Source organism: Rhinolophus ferrumequinum, chromosome 9 (assembly GCF_004115265.2).
Source record: "Rhinolophus ferrumequinum isolate MPI-CBG mRhiFer1 chromosome 9, mRhiFer1_v1.p, whole genome shotgun sequence".
In the NCBI taxonomy this organism is placed as follows: Eukaryota; Metazoa; Chordata; class Mammalia; order Chiroptera; family Rhinolophidae; genus Rhinolophus; species Rhinolophus ferrumequinum.
Window position 1 is genome coordinate 37483460 of NC_046292.1, and position 21609 is coordinate 37505068.

The window sequence follows — 21609 nt, forward strand, 5'->3', positions numbered from 1 at the left end:
TGTTCCAATACAGTTATTTGTTTACTGGCTAAAAACTCCCTCACAGGCAGTGCCGTATGAATGAGCTGGTGCATTGTCGTGACGCAAGAGCCATGAATTGTTGCTGAAAAGTTCAGGTTGTTTTCGTCTTATTCACGTAGCCTTTTCAGCACTTTCAAATAGTAAATTTGGTTGTTTGTCCAGTTGGTACAAATTAATAATGAATAATTCCTCTGATATAAAAAAAGGTTAGCAACATCGTTTTAACTCTTGATTTGGACTGACGGAACTTTTTTGGTCATAAAAAATTTGCTGACTTCTATTGTGCATTTTGATGCTTTGTTTCAGGGTCTGATTGGTACACCCATGTTTCATCACCGGTGATAAAATGGCCCAAAACATCATCTTGCCTCTCCAAAAGGTCTTGGCAAACTTTGACTCTCCTTTGCTTTTGCTCATCAGTGAGATCCTTTGGGACCATTTTTGCACACAACTTTCTCATGCCAAGATTTTCAGTTCAGATTTTCCTGTTTCTCTATCGATGTTTACTTGGTCTGCTATGCTTCTCACAGTCAGCCGACGATTTTGATGCACAATTTGATGAATTTTTGCAATGTTTTCATCAGTTCTGCTCGTTTCTGGCTGCCCAGACCTCTCTTCATCAGTGATGCATTCTCTCCCCTCAGAAAATCGTTTAATCCATTTGTACACTGCCGTTTTCTTTATGGCATTATCCCCATAAACTTGGACTAACATGGCCCCGATTTCACTTCCACGATTGCCAAGTTTAACAAGAAATTTAATGTTTGTTCATTGTTCTAATTCAAGCTCAGACATTCTCACGACAGCACACAAAAAGACAATGAATGCCACTCAGCAAGACACTGCCACACGTCGACACAAACACAGCTGTGAGACACTGATATACCTAGCTTATGAAACCTTACTGAGCTGTTTGTACAGTGCTGCCAATGTAAGGGCACAGTGGCAAGTTCGTGAACTTAACTGTTGGAACTCATAAGATACCATGAACATTCAGATACAAGTATTTGTACAAACATACGCTTTTACTTCTCTTGGGTTAATATACAGAAATAAAATTAGGTGTATTAGGTGTATGTTTAACTTTTTAAAAACTACCAAAATGATTTCAAAAGTGGATATACTATCATATGATACAGTAATTCTACTTCTGGATATTTATCAGAAGAAAATGAAAACACTAACTCAAAAAGATATCTGCATTCCTGTGTTCACTGCAGCATTATTTACAATAGCCAAGACATGGAAACAACTTAAGTGTCTATCAGTGGGTGAACAGAAAGAAAATGTCGTATACACAGTCATGCACCGCTTCACAACGGGGATACATTCTGAGAAATGCCATGGTAGGCTATTTCAATGTTGTGCGAACATCAGAGTGTATTTACACAGATCTAGCCTATTACACACTTAGGCTATATGGTATAGCCTACTGCTCCTAGGCTAAAAGTCTGTACCAAACACCACAAGATTAAAAGAAGCACAAGAGAAAACAAGGCAATCAAGAGATGTGGTAAACATGAGATGTATGAGGCTGTTGCTAGCATAACATGACATACGATTTTACAGCAAACCTTTTTTAATAAGTACAAAGAGTACACTCTAAAATAAAGATGAAAAGTATAGTAAATACATAAACCAATAACACAGTCTTTATTAGCACATATTAGGTACTGTATATAATTGTATTGCTAGTATTTATACAACTGGCAATGCAGTAGGTTTGTTTACACCAGCATCTCCACAAACACGTGAGAGATGTGCTGAGTTATGTTACATTACAAAGACTACGACATCACTAGGCAATAGGAATTTTTCAGCTCCATTATAATCTTATGGGACCATTGTTGTATGGGCAGCCTGTGGTTGATGGAAATGTAGCACATGACTGTATAATGACATATTATTCAGGAATAAAAAAGGAAATCTTGCCATTTGCAACAATATGGATGGGCCCTGAGGGCATTATACTAAGTGACGTTAAGTCAGACAGAAAGAGACAGATACCGTATGATTTCACTTATACGTAAAATCAAACTCAAGGAAAAAAACTAAACTCAGAGAATAGACTAGTGGTTGGTTGCCAAAGGTAGGAGGTCGGGGTAATGGATAAAAGTGGTCAAAAGGTACAAATTTTCAGTTATAAAATAAATAAATCCTGGAGATATAATTTAATCCTGGTGATTACTTAATAATACTGTATTTATTATACATATATTTGCAAGCTGCTAAAAGTATAAATCTTAAAAGTTCTCAAAAAAAAATTGTGTAATTATGTGTGGTGCTGCATGTTAACTAGGTTTATTGTGATCATTTCACAAAATGTACACATATTGAATGACTATGTTGTACACCTGAAACTAATATGTTTATGTCAATCAGATCTCAATGTAAAAAATAATTTTAAAATAAAAACACCTTAAAAAAAAGTGGATGTAAAAAAAAAAAAAGTGGATGTACTATTTTACATTTCCACCAGTACTGTTTGAGACTTGCATTCTTCCACATTCTTGATAATACTTGGTATAGTCACTTTTTAATTTTAGCTGTTGTAATAAGTGTAGTGATTTCCCTAATGATGAATAATGTTGAGCTCAAATCTTTGCCCTTATTTTTATTACGTTATTTACTTATTACTACGTTTTGAAAGTTGTTTATATCTTCTAGATACAAATCATTTACCAGACATGATGTGCAAATATTTTCTCTCAGTCTTGGCTAAAACTGTCATTCTTAAACAGTATCTTTCAAAGAGCAGAAGTTATAATTTTGAGGAAGTCTCATTTACCATTATTTTCCTTTGTTGTCGTATCAGAAATTTTGCTTAATCCAAGGTCATAAAAATTTTCTCCTGTTTTCTTCTGGAAATTTTATACTTTTAGGGTTTTACGTTTAGGCCTGTGACTCATTTAGAGGTTTGCTTTTTTTGTTTTCTTTTTTATATAGTGCAAGGTGTGGATAAAGGTTCTTTCTTTGTATATCTAATTAGTGTATCTTTGTGTATCTGATCAGTATCTAATTAGTCTAGAATCGTAACTTTAAGAGACTATCCTTTCTCCACTGAATTGCCTTTGAATCTTTGTCAAAAAACAGTGGTTCATATATGTGTGCCTATTTCTAGGCTCATTATTCTGCTCCACTGACCTATTTGTTTACTTGTTACTAACATCACACTGTCTTAATGATTGTAGCTTTATAAGCCTGGAAATCAGGTGGTGTTAGTCGTCCAACTTTGTTCTTTTTCAAAGTTGTTTTAGACCTTTCTAGGGCATTTGCATTTCCATGTGAGTTTTAGAATCAGGATTTTGGTTAGGATTGTATTGAATCTATAGACAGTTTGGAAAGAACTGACATTTAACAGTATCAATTTTTCCAAAACATGAACAAGATTTATTTCTCCATTTGTTTAGCTCCTTAATTTCTCTCAGAAATGTTTTGTGTTTTCTATGCAAGTTTTACATCTTTTTGATGCTACAGTAAACAGATTTTTAAATTTCAATTTATACGTATAATACAATTGATTTTTGCATATTGATCTTGTATTCTTCAACCAGGCTAAACTCATTCATTAGTTCTAGGAACTCTTTTCTATATTTCACTGAATGTTCTATATAAACAATCATATTGATTATAAATACAGCTTTACTTCTTCTTTGCCAATCTTCATAGCTTTTATTTCTTTTTCTTGCCTGATTGCACTGACTAGAACCTCTAATACAATGTGGACTAGAAGTGGTAAGAGTAGAAATATCTTTTTTTCTAACATTTTTATTGTGATAAAATATACAGAACATAAAATTTACTATTTACCATTTTTAAGTGTACAATTCAGTGGCATTAAGTATATTCATATTACTGTGCAACCACCACCACCATCCACCCACAGAATTCTTTTCATTTTACAAAACTGACACTCTATACCCATTAATGATAACTTCCCATTTCCCTACTCACTCATTCCCCCATGCCCTGGCAACCACCCATTCTACTTTATCTCTATGATTTTGACTACTCTAATACGTAGAATCATACAGTATTTCTCTTTTTGTGACTGACTTATTTTACTTAGCATAATGTCCTCAAGGTTCATCCATGTTGTAGCATATCAGAATTCCCTTTCTTTTTTAAGCTTGTATAATATTCCTGTATGTACATAAGACATTTTGCTTATCCATTCATCTGTTGATGGATACTTGAATTACTTCCATGTTTTAGCAATCGTGAATAATGCTATGATCGGTGTACAAATATCTCTTCAAGACTCAACTTGCAATTCTTTTCAGTATATACTCAGAAGTGTAATTACTGGATCATACGGTAATTCCATATTTAATTTTTTGAGGAACCTCAATACTGTTTCCCATGGCAGCTATACCATTTTCATGCCTATCTTTTTCCCTAATCTTAAGGAAAGCATTCAGTCTTGCACCATTAAGTACGATGTTAGCTGTAAGTTCTTTGCAGATGTTCTTTATCATGTTGAAGAAGTTCCCTTCTATTCCTATTCTAGTTTGCTGAGACTTTTTAATAAGGATTTTTAAAAATGCTTTTTCAGCATCTACTCAGATGATCATATAGTGTTATTTTTGTGTTAATATCATGAATTACACTGATTTCTAATGTTAAACCAACACCGCATTCCTGGAATAAAGTGCCAGTTAGTCATGATATATATAGTTCGTCTTTAAATATACTGTTGCATTCAATTTGCTAAAATGTTTAGAAATTTTGCATTTATGTTCATGAGGGATACTGATCTGAAATTTTCTTCTATTGTAATGTCTTTTCTGGTGTTGGCATCAGAGTATGTGGGCCTCACAGACTAAGTTAGGAAGCATTCCTCCTCTTCAATGCTCTGAAAGTTTGTATAGAACTGGTACATATGAGGTGTGATCAGAAAATACGGTGAATGTTTAAATTATTAAAAAAAAATGATCACAGTGAAAGACACATTGCCATTAATCCCCTTCAAAATACTTCCCCTGCTTCGAACAAATTTATCCCATCATTCTTGCCACTTTCTGAAGCAATTCTGGAAATCCTCTTTTGTGAGTGTCTTTAGCTACGCTGTTGTGGCTGCCTCCATGTCCTGAATCAATTCAAAACGTTTACCTTTCATGGTCATTTTGACTTTGGGGAAGAGCCAGAAGTCGCACGGTGCCAGATCATGGTCACTGTAGCATCACCATAAATTAATTTTAATATTTCGTGTTTCTTTAGCCCTTTTTTGCAGTTTGAAACAAAGTTCATGCATTGTTCGTGATCCATGATATATGGCACACTTTAAAACACACCTTCGCTCAACCGTAGCTCACCTGACTGCACCGAACAAGATGAAACTTGTCACCCACTTTTACTAAAGTTTGATGCACCACTTCCCATATTGGAGATCCCTGCCTTTCCACTGGATGGCACTAGGCAGCAACATTCACTGTATTTTTTGATGACATCTTATATACTCGTATATTAATTATCCCAAAGCTAAATGATACTCTTTTCTTTTTTACAAGTTCTTTGTTTCTGTTTCATTTTGGATAGTTTCCATTGCTGTATCTTTAAATTCACTAACCTTTCCTTTTGCAATGCCTGATCTACCGTTAGTCCTATCCAGTGTATTTTTCATTCTACACATTGTTTTCATTTTTGTAAGCTTGATTTGAATCCTTTTCTTGATTTGAACAGTATCCTTTGTATATCTTCCGTTTTGCTTATCCTCTAATTTTTTTAACACTATAAATAGAATTAACTGTCTTAATGTCCTTCTCCGCTAATTCTACTATATCAATTCAAAGTCAGTTTTAATTGACTATTTTTCTCTTCATCATGGTTTGTATTTTCCTGCTTCTTTGTGACAATGTGAACTTTTTGGGGTGATATTTTGTATTTCTGTAAATATTCTCAAGCTTTGCTCTGTAATGACATTAAGTACCTGGAAACAGTTTATTCTTTTGGTTCTTGCCTTTAACATATTTTAGTCAGGACCAGACTACTTTCAGTTTAGGGCTACATATTCCCCAATACTGAAACAAGATCCTTCTGTGTACTCTACCCAATTCTCCATGAAGTATGAGGTTTTCCAGACTGATTAGTGGGAAGGTACTATCCCCAGCTCTGTGTAAGCACCAAGCTCTGTTCTCTCTAATTCTCTCAGATGGTTCTTTTCCTGGCTTCAGGATGCTTTCCTGGAACTAATAATCAACATCTTTCAACATTTCTTGAAATTTCTCAGAGATATAATAACTCTCCTAAACTACCAATTTGTTCTATTAAGTCTTCTGAAGCTCTAATTAAATCAAAATAGTACACTGGTAAAATGTGAATGATTTCCTTCTAAGTTCCTGATTTTCTTCAATGCATTTATTTTTTCAGAAAAATGTATTGAGCACATACTATGTGTCAGACACTCTCCTAACCAACATAAAAACATAAATAAGAAACTAAACTTTCCCTCAAATCCTTCTAGAATAGGAGAGAAAGCAGACATTTATAATAATACACTGTGTTAGGTATTCTTTCTCTGCTCCCATAACAGCTTGATCAGAAAACCTAACGCAGACTTGTTGGGAAAGGCAGGTAAAAGAGTATTTCTCAGAAAAGATATAAGCAATGACTTAGAAATAAAAGGTTAATATATTATTATAATTTTGAAAAGAAAAATAGCTAGTATAGCTAGTATACTAATAAATTTTAAATAGAAAAAGCACTCTGTGCATGTTCTAATAAAAATAACTGAAGAATTTGTGAATTCTCAGTTAAAGCTTACAAGGCACTGCATGGTCTGGACTTCTCCAGTTTCATCTTACATCATTTTCCTCCAGCTCTCTTTGCTCTACTCTTACTACACTGTTCCAGTTCCTCACACGCCATGGTCTTTCCTGACTTAGAGACCTTTATTCATACTGCCTTTTTGTGTAAAATGCTCTCAGCTTATCCCTCTACGCCATTCACCATTTTGCCTTTTAAACTATTACTTCAAGGTTCAACTCAAATGTCATTTTCTCAGAGAAACGGTCCCTGTTGTAGACTAAGTAAAATATGCTCGTATACTTCCTTAGCACCACGTTTCCCCTTTTACTAAAGCTCAGGATACTTAAATCCCTACTCAATGCATGCCTTCACCGATACTTTAGAAACTCTAAGAACAGGAACCATGACTGTTTTATTCACCACTGCCTAGACGACCCAAGCACGTAAGAACTTAATAAATATCAGTTAGACTACCTATATCTGAAAGTATTAAGCTTAGGAATCAACATACTTTAGGATAAGCAAACTGGTCTCTAAGAAGATTCCTCTCCTGACTACCTAAGGAGGGCAATCACAGTTCTCGATACTATCACTTCAGTTATTAATATATGACTGGATAAATATCACATTTTTACTTTCATAAATAAAAAATAATTGATATAGTTTTACCATTCAAAAATAAAATATTTTGTAATAAGAACTTACCAAAATGTTTTTCTTATGTCGTTTCTCCTTTATATGTTTATGAGCTCCCTGGATATTTTCAATGTGAATTAAGCAAAGTTTGCATAGATACCGACAATTGGTATATTCTGGTGAGCGCTGAAAAGAAAAGTTTAAAAGTACATTTTTTCAGAAAACAGAGAAGTAAATTTTTGACTACATATGTGAATGGCACAATTATATAAATATAAGATAAAAATAAGCATTGAAGGAATAAGTTTGTAATAAATCAGAACTTACAAACCCAAGAGATAGCTGTCCGTTTCAAAATAGTCATCATAGGAGAGCATATATTTCAAAAGGCTGCAACCCCTGACAAAAAGATTCTCTCACTTTAGAATATTATGTATATGATTTTCTTTAAAGGGAAACCTGCCCCAAATTTAGCAACAGTCCTACCACCGACTAAAAATAAATATAGCCAGCTCGTATTCAGTATCTATTAACCTTACAACAACCTTATGAGGATTCCTCACTTTATTGGCAAAGCAACTAAATCTCAAGGTTTAAATACTTTGCCCAAGGCAACAAGCAAATAAGAAAATTCAGCTCAATATAGTCATTCCAATTCTTTAAAAATTCTTTCAAACCGGTCCTTACTGGGGAATGAATTAAGCCTTCACATAGACTTCCACCTCTTAGCTTTCTACCACAACTAGTTCTTAATTCATCAAATATTTTATGAGCTCATACTATATATGAAACATTTTCTTAGGAGCTGGGTGTAATAGGGTAAACAAAATAAACAAAAATCCCTGTCCTTATGAATTTACATTTTAGTGTAAATAAAACAAATGTATAAATAGGAATATTGTAAAGGGTGTTAATTGCTTCTTAAAAATAGGATCAACACTTAAGAACTTATTGATGAAGTGACTTAAAGGAAGTGAAGGATTAAGCTATGTGGATATCTGGAAAGACATTCCACGCAAAGGGGAATGCAAAGGCTCTGAGGCAAGAATCCACCGAATATGTTGGAAAAACTATAAAAAGGTTAGTATGACTAGAACAGAAAGGTAATGCGGTACAGATCACAAGGCCCCTTGGAAAGACTCTGGCTTTTATTCTAAGTTTGAGGGGAAGGCACTGAAGGTTTCTGAGCAAAGAATTGTAAGACCTAATCAATATTTTAAAGGGATCACTTGTCTTCTATATTAAGAATAGAAGCAGGAATTGCTTATTGCCATTATGAGCACTCTGCAATAATCCAGAAGAGAGCTGATGTTGGCTTGGTTCAAGTTCAGAGTGGCAGAAGAGGCAAGGAGGATTGGATTCAGTTGAAAACATAAATACAGAATACCTAAAGCCATGAATATCGATGAGGTCATTAAGGGAGTCTTGAGATCATTCATATAAATTTTTCAATTGTAAAATGTTAGCAGACAAGGATATATCTGGATTCCTTTAGTAAAAAAAGCTTAATAGAACACTGAATAGGGAATCAGCAGGCCTGTGATAACATCTCAATTGACCTTGGATAAATCTCTAACACTGGAGTCTACTTTTGTGTTCTTAAAATAATAAAAATTGCCCTACCTGGTAAAAATAATCCAATTCTACAAGCAGTTAATCTTTATTTAGTGCTTACTATGTATCAGGCACTGGGCCAAGAACTTGTATTATCTTATTTAATCTTCATAACAGCCCAGTGAGCTAGGTGTCATTTTTATCAACTCCATTTTAATAATGAATAAACTGAGTTTTGAAGAGGTTAAATAACTTATCCAATGGTATTTAATCACTAAGTGCAGAGCTAGACCCAGTGACTCCAAAACCCATACACTTAACCACTAAGCAAACTACCTACCTCTAATTACTGACCAACTACTACCGTGTTTCCTCAAAAATAAGACCTAGCCAGCTCTAACGCATTTTTTGGAGCAAAAATGGGTCTTCCATAATATAACCGGGTCTTACATAATATAATAATATAACATAATATAATATAATATATAATACCATGTTTTATATAAGACCAGGTATACTAAAATATAAATAATAGAATATAATAATATAATATGAGCGGGTCTTATATTAATTTTTGCTTCAAGAGACACATTAGAGCTGATAGTCCGGCTAGGTCTTATTTTCGGGAAAACATGGTATGTGCAAAGCACTGTATGAGGCACAATAGCAAATAAGACAAAAATGTTCTCACCATCATTAAGCTTCAAGTTTCACAAGAGACAAATGAAAAATGTTTTAAAATTACTTTATTATAGCATTTTATTTTGCCATTAAACAAACACACTAATAAACCTTCTTTAAAGTTTCTGCAGACCAGCTAGAATAACGATTTCTGGGCATGGAAATTCTAAGTATTTAACACTCCTAGTCAATATATAATGCTTGCTATAGGGAAGGTTACCCTTTGATCTAATTATTTAGATTTATTCCTTCTTTGGTACAGGGTAAAAAATCTACATCTTTACTTCTCAATTAGACAATCTATGGGTATACACTGTGAACCAAAGAACCTGATGAAATAAAAAACAAGTTAGTAAGAATATTCTTAGTGAGTGTCTCAAGCTGGTAAAGAAAAGTGTTAAATAAGAGGTTAAATAAGAAATAGAGGTGTCAGAAAGAAAAATGATTATAGACATCTATGCTGATACTGACACACTGATTTTACATCACTGCTGTCTAAATTCAACAACCCATAAAATGTTTTCCATGCTGCCAAGCTTTTCTTTCACCTCCGGTCACTCTTTCGTACTACCATCAAACATCCATTCTACCCAAAAATTTTCCTTCTCCCAAAAATTGACCTTTTTCACTTCATATCCTACATATCTTCCCGTCCAAACCCTTGCTTATTTTGTATGAAAAGACATTTTTCACATTTCCTTTAGAAATCCCATGTAATTTACCACCACCCTTCCCCAACACATCTGGGCAACTCCTAATTACTTCTTCAGACTCAGTTCCAATGTCACCTCCTTATAAAGCATTCCCCAATTTTATGCCTCCCTACCTAACTCAAGTTGGTCACTGCTTTGTCCAAGATCCCATTTTCAAACACTATTATTATTACTATTATTATTATTATTTGCTTACACATCTTTCTCTAATTAGTAAACTCCTAGAAGAGCAGTACCATGTTTTTAAAAATGCCATACATACCCAATTCAACTTTTTATCACAAGATCATGGCACATGAAAGCACTCAGTATGTATTAATCTTTTAATAATATTTTAATAGATCAATATTAATTTATTAATATCTTGACAATGCACAGATCCAAAATAGCTACTAATTCCAGGTTTAGGAAAGAAAAAGTGAGAGGAAAGATAAAACTATGTAAAATAGCAAATTGCAAAAAAGACTTCTAATGAGGATTTTGTGAAGCTAGCTGCACAACCAACTCTCCTACATTAAGGGCCTGTACTCCTTGATATTCCTTTCTATTTTCATAGGGTGCCTACTCTGCCATAAATTCTATTCATAACCCAGGATTGCCTTCTTCAGTTTAGTTATGAACTCATTTTCCTAAACTATACAAAAGCAGACCATTTCTTTCTTTCCTTTATTATTTAATCAAGAATGATGACCTATTTCACTATATGCATACTCACAAGTATCCCAAGTATCTATTTGTGAACAGATTAATTTATGATTCTTTCCTTCCATACGTAGCAGTTGTTTTTACTGTGAAGGCTAGGAATGTGTATTTCTAGGTTAAGAAATTAATTAGTACTCAGGAACAAGATACCAATGACTAAAACTGTTCATAATACACAGTAGATGTAAATATGGGAGAAAAAAGAGGAAAGGGGACGAGCAAAAAGCAAGGGGAAAGGAGGAAGTCCAGGACATCATGGAATATTTTCTATTTTATTTCTGTCACTCTAAATGGACTGTTACCTCCTAATGGGCAGAAACTGCTGAGAAATATATTCTGGTGAGAATATATCACCAGAGAATATATTCTCTGCAGAAACTGGTGAGAATATATTCTCACCAATATATTCCCAGTGCCTAGCACATTACCTAGAACACAAGCTCTCAAGATCTATTTGATAAGTAAATAAATCAAGAGTCAGCAAACTTCTTCCATAACAGAACAAAGTAGTATTTCAGCAAATATTTTATGCTTTGGTAAACAGTAGATATTTTATGCTCTGCGGACCACATATTCCCTATAGCACCTACTTAACATAGCAGCATAAAAGCAGCCATAGACAATATGTAAACAATGGGCGTGGCTGTGTTCTAATAAAGCTTTGTTTACAAAAACAAGGGGCTAGGTGTATTTTACCATAATTTAAAAAAAGAAAACAAAACTAAGAGAGTAGGGCATAGTTTGTGAACCTCTGGGATGAATGAATGAAGTCAGACTCACATATGTAAGAACTTGCAGAACAAAGGGAGGGAAGGGAAAAAAACGAGAGAAGAAGAAAGGAAAGAGAAAAGTAAGGAAAGATGAATGCTATCTGTCTTAGGAAAAGAAGAAAAATAAAAAGCTATACTTGGGAAAGAAAAGTCATGAAACACACCATCTTCCTCCAAATAACTAAAACAATATAGTATACTTTTTCAAGTCGAAAGATGTGATCTCTTTCTAAGCGTTCTTCTGCTTGTTTCAAGCCTAGCCTCTGCTCAGGTGTCAATGTAGATTCATCTATCACAGTGGCATTTTCTAAATAGTCCATCTCTGAAGAATTTTCTTTATTACAGTCCTCATTCTTCATTTTACCTAGAAAAGGAAGCAATCACTTAGTTACCATCATCAGAACTAGTCAATCGAAACAAAAAAATTAATGGAAAACAGACATTCAATTTATACACACACAGAAAAAATATTCTTTCTTGGTTGTACAAGTTGGTATACTATGTAAAATGTAAGTAAGAGATATACATGATACCAAAATTCACAAAGAAAAATCTACTTCATGGGTCTATTACCTATCTTGTTCTTTCAACCTACCTATCAAAAGAGACAAATATAACTGACACTCACTACACAAGGCTAACATAACCATCTTGTAGAATCTCTGGAGTAAATATGATAAAAAGCTCGTAGTCCCTGAACAAAAGTCACTTTAGTGACTTTATCACTATACACCAGCAGCGAAAAGAACATACGCACTCCAGACCACAAACCCATACCAGGCTCCTCCTTCTTTGCTTTCACCGAACTCATGGATATCTCCACCACATCAATATTTTTTCTTCGCTACTCTGCCTCCTAACTAGACTGTAATGTCTTTAAGGAATAGACAGTGTGCTTTCATCTTTGCATTTTCAACACCTAGCAATATGTACCTGGCATACAGTAGGTTCCACCACCAGTGTGATTTTTTAAATACAAACTGAGTCATATTATTCCCTTGCTTAAAATACTTAAAAGGCTTTCAAAGAGTTCGAATAAAGTTTAAACTCTCTAGCATATTATATGTATCTATAAACTTATATTCTGCTCTAACACTTTTCACTTCATTCATACCCAATGTGCTAGAATGGATCACTGCTACTTCAAGTCTCAATGCCTTTACATACGCTGATCCCTCCACCATCAAGGTCCTCCCCACCTCAACTATTAGATTGGTGCAAAAGTAATTGCAGTTTTTGTAATTATTTTTAACCTTTTAAACCGCAACTACTTTTGCACCAACCTAATAATAATGTTTACATGTAAAATTCAGCTTAAGTGTCATGTTGCAGAAGACAGACGATATTGTTTATATTCTATAATGGTACCTCTATTATCTCACATTTGCATAGTAATATAATTTATATTCATTTATCCATCTTCTACATTAGATGATAAATTCCTTGATGCCAATAACTAGGTCTTATTTAACTTTGTACCTTCAGATTTTAAAACAATGCCTAGACCAGATATGAAACAATAAAAAACGTGTTGAATAAATAAATTTGAATATATCTAAAAGTACTTATAAAGGTAAATGCTCATAGATAATCAACAAATCTCTCCACTCTGCTTTCAAAAGCCCCACTACCTGCTATCTACAAGAACCCTGACAGTCAATTTTACTTTTTGACAGTACTAATTTTCTGAAAAAAAGAAGAAATAATGTGCCTCTGGAGGTGTCTCCTACCACAAGTGTACAGAATAAGAAGGCAAACTCTTATATATATTAAAAAAGGATTCAGGGGTGGCCAGTTAGCTCAGTTGGTTAGAGCGTGGTGCTAATTACACCAAGGTTGCCGGATCGATCCCCACATGGGCCACTGTGAGCTGTGCTCTCCTTTAAAAAAAAAAAAAAGGATTCAAATATTAGAAGTGTCACTAGGTTAGCTAAGTGTTTCTTAAATTGTCAGGGGAACGATACACCATGAGCAATTTGCAACTGTGTCCTAATACTTGAAAAAATAATTTAGTTTTTTAATAACAATTTTATGATGGAAATGTAAAAGAAAAGGTGAAATCCTAGTTTCTGTTCCACATTTCACGAAAAAGTGTGGTAGCAAGGCAATAGTCTAACCTTCCCTTTTCTATATGTACAACTAATTTGACCTGCATTACACAGCAACTAACATCAGAAAATCCTGCAAAATTATCATTTCTGCAAATCTGAAAAATTAGAGAAATCTATATATCTTTTTTTTAAAGTCAAAAATAAATGAAATTATTTAATTTTCTGAAATCAACATCAAAATTAATCAGGCAGAATTTCCCAAACTTTTTCCCACAGAACACTAGTTTCTTGAGATGTTAATACTCTCATGAAACAAGAGTTGAAAACAGGTATTCAAACGAAAACCTGTACATGAATTTTCGTATCAACAATATTCACAAAAGTCAAAGGTGAAAACAACCCAAATGTACATCACTAAATATATGGATAAACAAATGTGACATATTCATACACTGGAATATTATTCAGCTGTCTTAGTCAGCTCAGGCTGCCATGACAAAATACCATAGATTGGCTGTCTGAAACAACAGAAATTTGTTTTCTCACAGTTCTGGAGGCAGGCAAGTCCAAGACCAAGGTGCCAGCAGGGTTGGTGTCTGATGAGAGCTCTCTCCTTGGATTGTAGACAGCCGCCTTCTCACTGTGTCCTCACATGGCCTTTCCTCGGTGCACGCACCAAGAAAGATCTTCCTCTTCCTCTTCTTATAAGGCCTCCAATCCTATCGGATTAGGACCCATCCTTATGTCCTCATTTATTCTTAACTACCTCCTAAAAGCTATCTCCAGATACAATCACATTGGGAGTTACAGCTTCAATATAGGAATTTTGAGGGGACAAAATTCAGCCTATAGCATCAGCCTTAAAAAGGCAAGTACTGATATACGCCACATGAATGAATCTTGAAAATGTGATGTTTAATGTAGGAAGCCAGACACAAAAAAACACATAGTGTATGATTCCATTTCTGTGAAATATCTAGAAGAGGAAAATATATAGAAACAGAAAGCCTATTAGTGGTTGTCTGAGGCTGGGTGGGGGAGAGAATGGGAAATGACTCTTAATGAGATACAGGGTTTCCTTTTGGAGTGATGAAAAAATTTGCAATTAGGTAGTGGTAATGGTTGTAGTACACTGTAAATGTACTTAGTGCCATTGAATTGCACCTTTAAAATGGGTAAGATGGTAAATTTTGTATGTATTACACCACCAAAAAAAAGTTAAACAGCGTTACCATATAACTCATCAATTCCACTCCAAAATCTATCAAGGAGAAATGAAAACATACATCCACACAAAAACTTTTAAACAAATGTTCACAGCAGCATTACTCATAATAGCCAAAGACGGAAACAATTCAAGTATCTATCAACTGATGAAAGGATAAACAAAATGTGATATAGCCATACAATGGAATATTATTCAGCAATAAAAAGGAGTAATGTATTGATACATGCCACAACATGGATGAACCTTGAAAACATTATGCTAAATAAAAAAATCCATACATAAAGGCCACATATTGTATGAGTCTGTGTAAAATAGGCAAATCTATATAGAGAGAATGTAAATTAGCGGTTGGCAGTGGATAGGAGAAGGGGGTAATGATCAGTAATTGCTAATGAATGTGGAGTTTCTCTGGGGGGGTAATAAAAATGTTCAGGAATGAAACAGTGGCAATGTTTACATGACTTTATGAATATTCTAAAAAGCCACTAAACTGTGTATTTTTAAAAGGTCAATTTTATGGCAGTGAAAAATACCTCAACAAAACCATTACATAAAAAAGTAAATCAAAAAATTAAAAATATGTTAATAAGGACTACAGAGAAAAAGTAAACAGGTAAAAGGAATAAGGAGTGTCAGAAGTGGAGGCGAGGGTTGTATGGTTTAGATAAGTGACCCAACAAAAGCCTCACTGAGAAGGTAAAGGAGATAAGAGAGCTAGCTAGCCATATGGACAGCTGGGAGAAGAGTGCTGCAGGCAGAGGAAAAGGTAAATGTGAAGGCCATGAGGTGGACATTTATGTTCACATCTGAGGAACTGCAAGGAAACCACGCAGTTGGAGCAGAGAGAGAAAGGGTAAGAAATAGATGAATGAGGGCAGAGAAGTGGAGGAGTGCCACAGATGATGTAGAGCCCTCTAAGTCACTACAAGGACACTAGCTTCTACTCTGATGTATGGGAAACCACTGAAACATTTTGAACAATAGTAACATGATCTGAATAATTTTAACGGGATCATTTCAGCTGCTACTAAAAACACAATGAAGGATGGTGTAAGTGAAAGGAAGGAGATAAGTTAGGTTACGCTGCTCAAAAGCATGATCCTGACCAACAACATCAACCTCACTAGGAGTTTGTTCGACATTTAGTAACTCAGGCCCTAGTCCAGGCTTTCTAAATCAAAAACCTCTAGGAATAGAGCCCAAGAATCTGCATTTTAATATGAATCCCAGAGGATTCACATGCACGTTAAAGTTTGAGAAGCCAGATCTAGAATACTCTCTCCTCAGATATTCACCAGGCTCACTCTCACTCTTTCCTTCAAGTATTGGCTCTACTGTCACCTTCTCAGTGACAATTTAAATTTGAAACACCACCACCAGATACAGTAGCATCCATTCCCTATGACCTTTCCTATTTTATTTTTCTCATAAGATCTATCACTATCTAATGTATTGTATACTTTTGTTATTTACTGTGGTTTTGTCTGTCTCCTCCCAATAGAATATTAACTCCTTAACAGCAGTGCTGTTTGGTTCACTGCTATATTCCTAGTGACTGAATCAGTACCTGGCACATAGCAGACACCCCAAAAAATATTTACTGAATAAACGAATGGCAAAAGAAAAAATGGAAAAATGGTAAAAATGCTAGGTGGGAGCTAAAGATGGGCCTAACAGAGATTAGTCCACTAATCTCAGGTGGGCCTCAGATTAATCGAATTTCTATACAGCCTATTAAGTCCAAATAGATCACAATCCAGATATAAAGATTTGGTTTGATTTGACTTGATTTACAAAGGAGCAATCTAATGAGAAATAATTCAAAAATTATTAATTTGTTTTTTTATGATAAAAAAGTGGTAAACAATTATATATGAATATGACTTCAAGGCAGACATTATACATATTAAAGAGAATTCTTTAAAACATGAGAAGCACTTATTTATGAAATATGATTTTTATGCAGTACTATAAATCATTCTTATTAATTTGTTAAACCAAGTCTCCCAAAAGGATCTCTACTTGGTCTACTAACTTCTTTAAGCAGTTCAGCTTTTTCTCCATGTTAACAAATAACGAAACTGCATTTAATTAGAGAAATAATAATAAAGGATACTCATTACCATCGTATGCCTATTATGTCAGGTACTACAAAAAACACTATGTTGAACTTAACCTTCACAACACAGGCAGCAACATCTCTACTTTTTTAAAAATGAGGAAACTGAGAAATATTTTAAAAGATAAGCAATTTATGCAAATTACAAAGTTACTAAGTGGGGAAGACAGGATTCAAAACCTATGCGATTTTACTCCAGAGCCTACACTCTGCTCTCTCTCTGTCACCTCATTTATTTTGTTGCCTTTAAAAATATATAATCTTTAAACCAGATTTTTCACTAATTCAAGTGATCAGATTTTTCACTAATTCAAGTGTAAGTGATCTTATTATGCATCAGTTATTTGCCAACTTCAATCATTCATGTACTATCATGTTTAGATCTGCCGTATCAAAACTTTACCAGTACTATTATTTACTTGATACTGGCTGTAAATTACTTTTTTTGGTCTTTTCCTAAGCCTTATCTATAAAATTATGAAGTTGTTATTTTTCTTACACACCTAAAAATACCTCTATTAAATTTTTTTAAATGGTTGGTCAATATATCATCATCTGGGTACCACCATAAATAAAAAGAAGCTATTTCTGAACTCTTTACCAGTGTTTCTCAAAGTATATAAGTAATTATTTAGAAATAGCTTCTTTTTTTTTTTTGGTCTACACATCAAGGAAAGGCTTTATTCTTCTAGCCACAGAAACATTAAGAAAAAAGACGGCTGAGGGAAAAAATCATTAATTTAAACAAAATCAGAATTAAAGTCCTCAAAAGACATGGATAATATTTATAAATAATTAAAGCTCAGTTCAAAATCCCAGAAGAAACACTGCTTCCAGTCTTGTTCCTGGCAAAGAATTTGCTACACTGTAGTCAAATATATAAACATATATACATATATATGATCATAGCACTAACTTTGCTTAAAACTTGTCAATGGCTTCTCAAAACACTCATAATAAAGTCCAAACTGTCTATAATGTACTAAAAGGCCTTTTATTCTCCAATTCTTGTGTAGTTTTCAGCTGAATTTTTTGCCACTTTCCCCCTCAGTTCCCTGTTCTAGTCACACTGAATCTGAATCACACTTGTAGTCTTACATTTCTATCATGCATGCATTTTCTCAACCCCAAGTCTAAAGCCCTCAATTAAATCATTTACATTCTCAACTCAAGTTTTGGGCACTGAACTAAATCACTACTTTATCAGTATCATCTCCATCTAACTAGAAGCTTCCTTGAGGTCTGGGGCTGTGGGGGTTTTTTTGGTTTTCCATTGTAAACACATGCTTGACATATAATAGGAACTCAATACATACATGTTTGGTGAATAAATGAGCAACATGTTAGCAGGACCATTTAAAAAATGAGAAAGAGAGAGAAAGAGAGAAAGAGAGAGAGAGAGAGAGAGAGAGAGAGAGAGAAAATACTGACTATAGGAGCCACTAAATTTGTATTTGCTCAGGCTTTTTACCTACCATAATAAACGTAAAGGTTCTTTTTTAACTTTAAAAGCCATGTTATTAATATCCTTTTTATAATTAAAGTAGTTAAAAATCAATCGGGACAATCTAAAGAACATTAGTGGAGGAAAATCCCTCCAAAAATGTGACTTGTGCAATAATCTAATTTGTACTTACTCAAATCATCCGAGGTGTCTTCAACTCCTGAAGTGCTATCATCAGAATCACCAGTATTCTCTGTACATGTTTGTTGCTTCTGAGATCCTGGAGAGTTTTCCAGAGCAGATTTTCCTCCCTCTACAATATCAATATTCACTTTGTCCAGAGAAGTAAAGGAACTTGAAATTTTTTTCCCAATGTGCTGTAATTCCGTCTGTTTCATGTTTTCTTTCAACCGTAAACTGGGCACCTTCTCTGCTTCTGCTGGTGAACTGAGAACCTTTACTGATCTCATCTGAGAACTGGGTGCTTTTTCTGATTTCTTCTGGGAACTAAGTACCTTTTCTGCTACCATTGCCGATGAAGTGGGTGCCTTTTCTGTTTTCACTGGTGAATTAGGTGACTTTGGTGATTTTTCTGCTTTTGTCTGTAAACTGGATGCCTTTTCTACTTTCACCTGTGAAACAGGTATTTTCTCTGCTCTCACCGGTGAATTAGGTGACTTTTTTGCTTTGCAGTAACTTGGATCTCGAAGGACTAACCCCAAATCTTTAGGGCCTGGAACGTTGGCAGCATTTACTTTACATGATTTAACTTCTGTTTTGTCTATACAAATATCATTTTGCTTATTTTTTTTATTACTATTCCTATTTGGAGAGCTGGTCCCAATTTCTTTTATGGATTTTTCATTTCTGGCTTTCAAAGTTTGATTAGTTATAACTTTAACTGTTTTGCTTTCTTCAGAAAGAGCCCAAGCATTCTTCTTTGGTTCATGATTTTCATTTTTAGAGGTCTTAGACTCTTCCATTATTTGAAAACCTGCTTCTTTCCAATTGTGTTACTGTAAATTGGCAGATCTCCAGTAGTTTGAATTGCTTCAAATCCAGTTTAGGCAAGCAAACTATTGAATTAAAAAAAAAAATTGTTATTTAAAATGCAAAAGCCATTTTTTTAAATATTAGTGAGACATGAGTAAACTTTCAAACTGTGTTCTCAAAACTAAAGAAATAATAATAAAAAAAAATGTTTAAACTCTGAAAACTTTGAAAAAGAATTAAAACCCACTTAGTAAAAAGCCAAATGCTCATAAAGAAGGTTCTAATGTAATTATGGCAATACAAGGGAATTTTAGAAGTAAAACGTTTTCCATTACTCAATAAGAATTTCAACTAAAAGGGAAATAATTGTGATGTACCACAATTAACACAAAAGGAAATGGAACAAAGAAAACACAAAAATTCCAATCTATATGCAACACAGGAAATCAGTTTATAGAGCCTAAGTGGTAAAATCCTAACCATAGAACTTTTCTACTAAACAGTACCTAATTATACCACTAACCTACTTCAAAGTTGACTCTAAACATGGAGACACAAAGTCAAGACTCTCTCCATCTCTGAAGTATAAAATAGTTTAGTAAATTCTTCTGAAGTAAGAAAAATTTAAAAACCAATAGGAATCCAGAGTTAAAAAGTGATAGTAAAATTTTATGGTACTATAATGATGGATACGTGTCATACATTTATCAAAATGCATAGCATGTATACTACTAAGAGTGAAACCTAATGTAAACTATGAACTTTGGGTGATGTCAGTGTAGGCTCCTGACTGTAACAAAGGTACCATTCACTCTGGTGCATAGATGTTGATAGTGGGAAAGGCTATTCCTGTTTGGGGGAAGGGAGTATAGGGACACTCTGTACTTTCTACTCAATTTTGCTGTGAAACTACAACTGCTCTAAAAAAAATAAGATAGAATACTAAAATCAGTCAGAACTCATTTTGTTCTAAAATATAATAGGAACACTTTTGTATTTACCAGAGAGCAGAAATTATAAATAAATGAAAATACTGTATTTTGTTTAATTATTTCAATGTTAGAAATACTTTATATAATACATTACATGGAAATCAGGAATTTTTGCTGTTCACTTTGCCCTGCATGTCTTAAACTCAGACCTATGCCTCTAAACAAAGATAATATAAATAAAACTTACTCAGCAAAAACAAACTGCATGTGTAGCACCTTTGATTTTACCTGGCTAATTTATTAAATTACAAATTTGGGCAGTCAAACACCTCTACTCATATAATTATCATAATATAAACACAAAAATATTACCTAAAATAAAAAGTTCAGACTACCAGTCATTTACTCCCAACTGTCTGTATTTATGCCAACGCATATTTAAAAAAAAATCAATTAAGCTTACCTAGTTACACTGAAATATCTTACTCAACTTGGACCTAGCTTTTATAATTCCTATTTGTAATACAGTTTTCTACAGTCTCTGTCTTGATCTCTGTCCAGATTAATATTGTCTTTTATTTTTTTTAAAAAACCACAACTTATTAGGTACTTGTTTCTAAATTCAGTAATATTTTAAGAAATTATGGTAACTAAAATTTAAGCCAAAACCAAACTACATTTTCACCATTAATTCCTCTTTTGACTAACAATATTTTCCAGTAAAATAATGCTCCAACGCTTTTATCTAATAAATATCCAGATGTTCAGATATTTGAATTTATTTAATTAGTACAGTCTTCTTTCATTATTTCTGATAAGGTATTTTATATATCTGTCACACAGTTGTCAAATAATATGACTCTAAATTTTTTGAAGAAACTGCAGCAGGTTCCTATTTTTAAAAATAAAAATGGGTTCTATTTCTAAAAGATTAGTTTATCTAATCCAGTAACCTGAATATTTTAAATTTTCTAATACTATTCTACAATAATGACTCTTTAATAATTTTATAGATGTT

At 33.8% G+C, this 21609-nt stretch overlaps 1 protein-coding gene across 9 annotated transcripts in view; it reads right to left on the reverse strand.

Moving 5' to 3' along the window:
- The window catches only part of TUT4 (terminal uridylyl transferase 4), a 108045-nt gene that overhangs the window by 58478 nt on the left and 27958 nt on the right, over positions 1-21609 (reverse strand). For all 9 annotated transcript variants that reach the window (XM_033113468.1, XM_033113467.1, XM_033113464.1 and 6 more), the window contains exons 2-4: positions 18860-19742; positions 12025-12188; positions 7474-7590 (exon numbers count right to left, since the gene is read on the reverse strand). In XM_033113468.1, coding sequence (XP_032969359.1) covers positions 7474-7590; positions 12025-12188; positions 18860-19649 — 1071 coding nt within the window. In that variant the 5' untranslated portion in view covers positions 19650-19742. The remainder of the gene's footprint in view (positions 1-7473; positions 7591-12024; positions 12189-18859; positions 19743-21609) is intronic.